Raw genomic sequence first — 1,397 nt, forward strand, 5'->3', positions numbered from 1 at the left:
GGGAGACGGACCGGCCCGCCCGGCGAGCTAGATCGGTTCCAGCTCCGTGCCTGTCCCGCTCCCTGCCCTCCTCTTCGCCGTCGGCCCTGTCCCTCCGCCCCGGGATGCCTCCCAACCTCACCGGCTATTACCGCTTCGTCTCCCAGGAGAATATGGACAATTACTTGCGCGCTTTAGGTAATTCCATCCCCCTCGTCCTGCTCCTTCCTCCCTTTTTGCTTCCTTCTGTCTCCAAAAATGTTAAAAGTCGGGAAGGGGAGGAAAGCGGTTTGGGAACCCTCTCGTCCGTCTGCCTGCGACCATCACTTTTGCACGGTGGTGGGAGGCGGGGAGGACATAACATGACTGGGGCTCACTGGCTGGAAGAGTGGAGGAGCTCTGGGGGGATGCTGCTAGAGGAGGGGCCCAGGTGGTCCACAGATCTCCCCCTCTTCTCATCCTTCAGATATCAATGTGGTCCTACGAAAACTGGTGTGCCTCCTGAAGCCTGATAAAGAGATCATCCACACGGGAGATCACATGGTCATCCGCACCATCACCTCCCTGCGGGACTATGTCATGGATTTTGACCTGGGAGTCCAGTTTGAGGAAGACCTGGGACCCGTGGATGGACGCAAGTGCCAGGTGAGAAACCCCAAGCAGTGCAGTTCAACAAGCAAACTGGGGTGCACCAAAAGCTCAGGGACTTCCTCAGCTTTTGATTCACGAACTGGTTGAGAGCCCAGCCCAGAGCTGGCGTGCCCCTGCAGGTCCAGGAATAGATGGTTCTATGAGTAAATCACTCACAGCAAAGGGGACGAGCACTGTACAGCCAGAAACCCAGTACTTTGGGACCCAGAGGCTACTATCCTCTGGAGCAAAGCCCCGAAAAGATGTAACATCAGCCCACTTGGCAGTACTCTGTTGCACTTGGAAGCCAGAGGGTCGTTCACCTCCCACAAAAAGCGTTAGTCCCGGGGACCAAACAAAGAGGCACCAGATCAGGGACTGTGTTTGAAAATCTGTCTTGAGAGGAACAGTCAGCATCATCACTGGAAACCTGTATTGCCAGGACCCGCTTGTCCTGGGACCATGTCTTCCCCTCTCCTCTTTTTTCCCCAGACAACTGTATCCTGGGAGGGGGATCAGCTGGTGTGTGAGCAGCTGGGAGAGAAGAGGAACCGAGGCTGGAGGCACTGGCTGGAGGGGGATCAGCTGCATCTGGTGAGGAGGAGTCCACCACAGCTTTGCTAAATTCCAGTCACAGCGGGCAGGGGGGGGACACACAGCGCGGGTGCTGCGGGCTCCGAGCCAGCCCTGCAGCTTCCTTCCAGCTCCTCTCAGACTTCAGCCCCGGCTCCTTCTCGGGGGCAGCCCCAAACATTTTCCTCCCCCCGGGCTTATCAGGTAACGAAGCC

The 1,397-nt window shown here is 57.4% G+C and overlaps 1 protein-coding gene across 1 annotated transcript in view; it reads left to right on the top strand.

Annotated features, from left to right (window-relative positions):
• The first annotated feature begins 104 nt into the window (after window positions 1–104).
• RBP5 (retinol binding protein 5, cellular) overlaps window positions 105–1,397 on the top strand; it is a 2,105-nt gene continuing 812 nt past the window's right edge. The window contains exons 1-3 of the mRNA XM_009892846.1: window positions 105–177; window positions 446–624; window positions 1,102–1,203. Of these exons, the coding sequence (XP_009891148.1) occupies window positions 105–177; window positions 446–624; window positions 1,102–1,203 (354 nt within the window). The remainder of the gene's footprint in view (window positions 178–445; window positions 625–1,101; window positions 1,204–1,397) is intronic.

This window comes from Charadrius vociferus, unplaced genomic scaffold (assembly GCF_000708025.1).
Source record: "Charadrius vociferus isolate BGI_N301 unplaced genomic scaffold, ASM70802v2 scaffold301, whole genome shotgun sequence".
In the NCBI taxonomy this organism is placed as follows: domain Eukaryota; kingdom Metazoa; phylum Chordata; class Aves; order Charadriiformes; family Charadriidae; genus Charadrius; species Charadrius vociferus.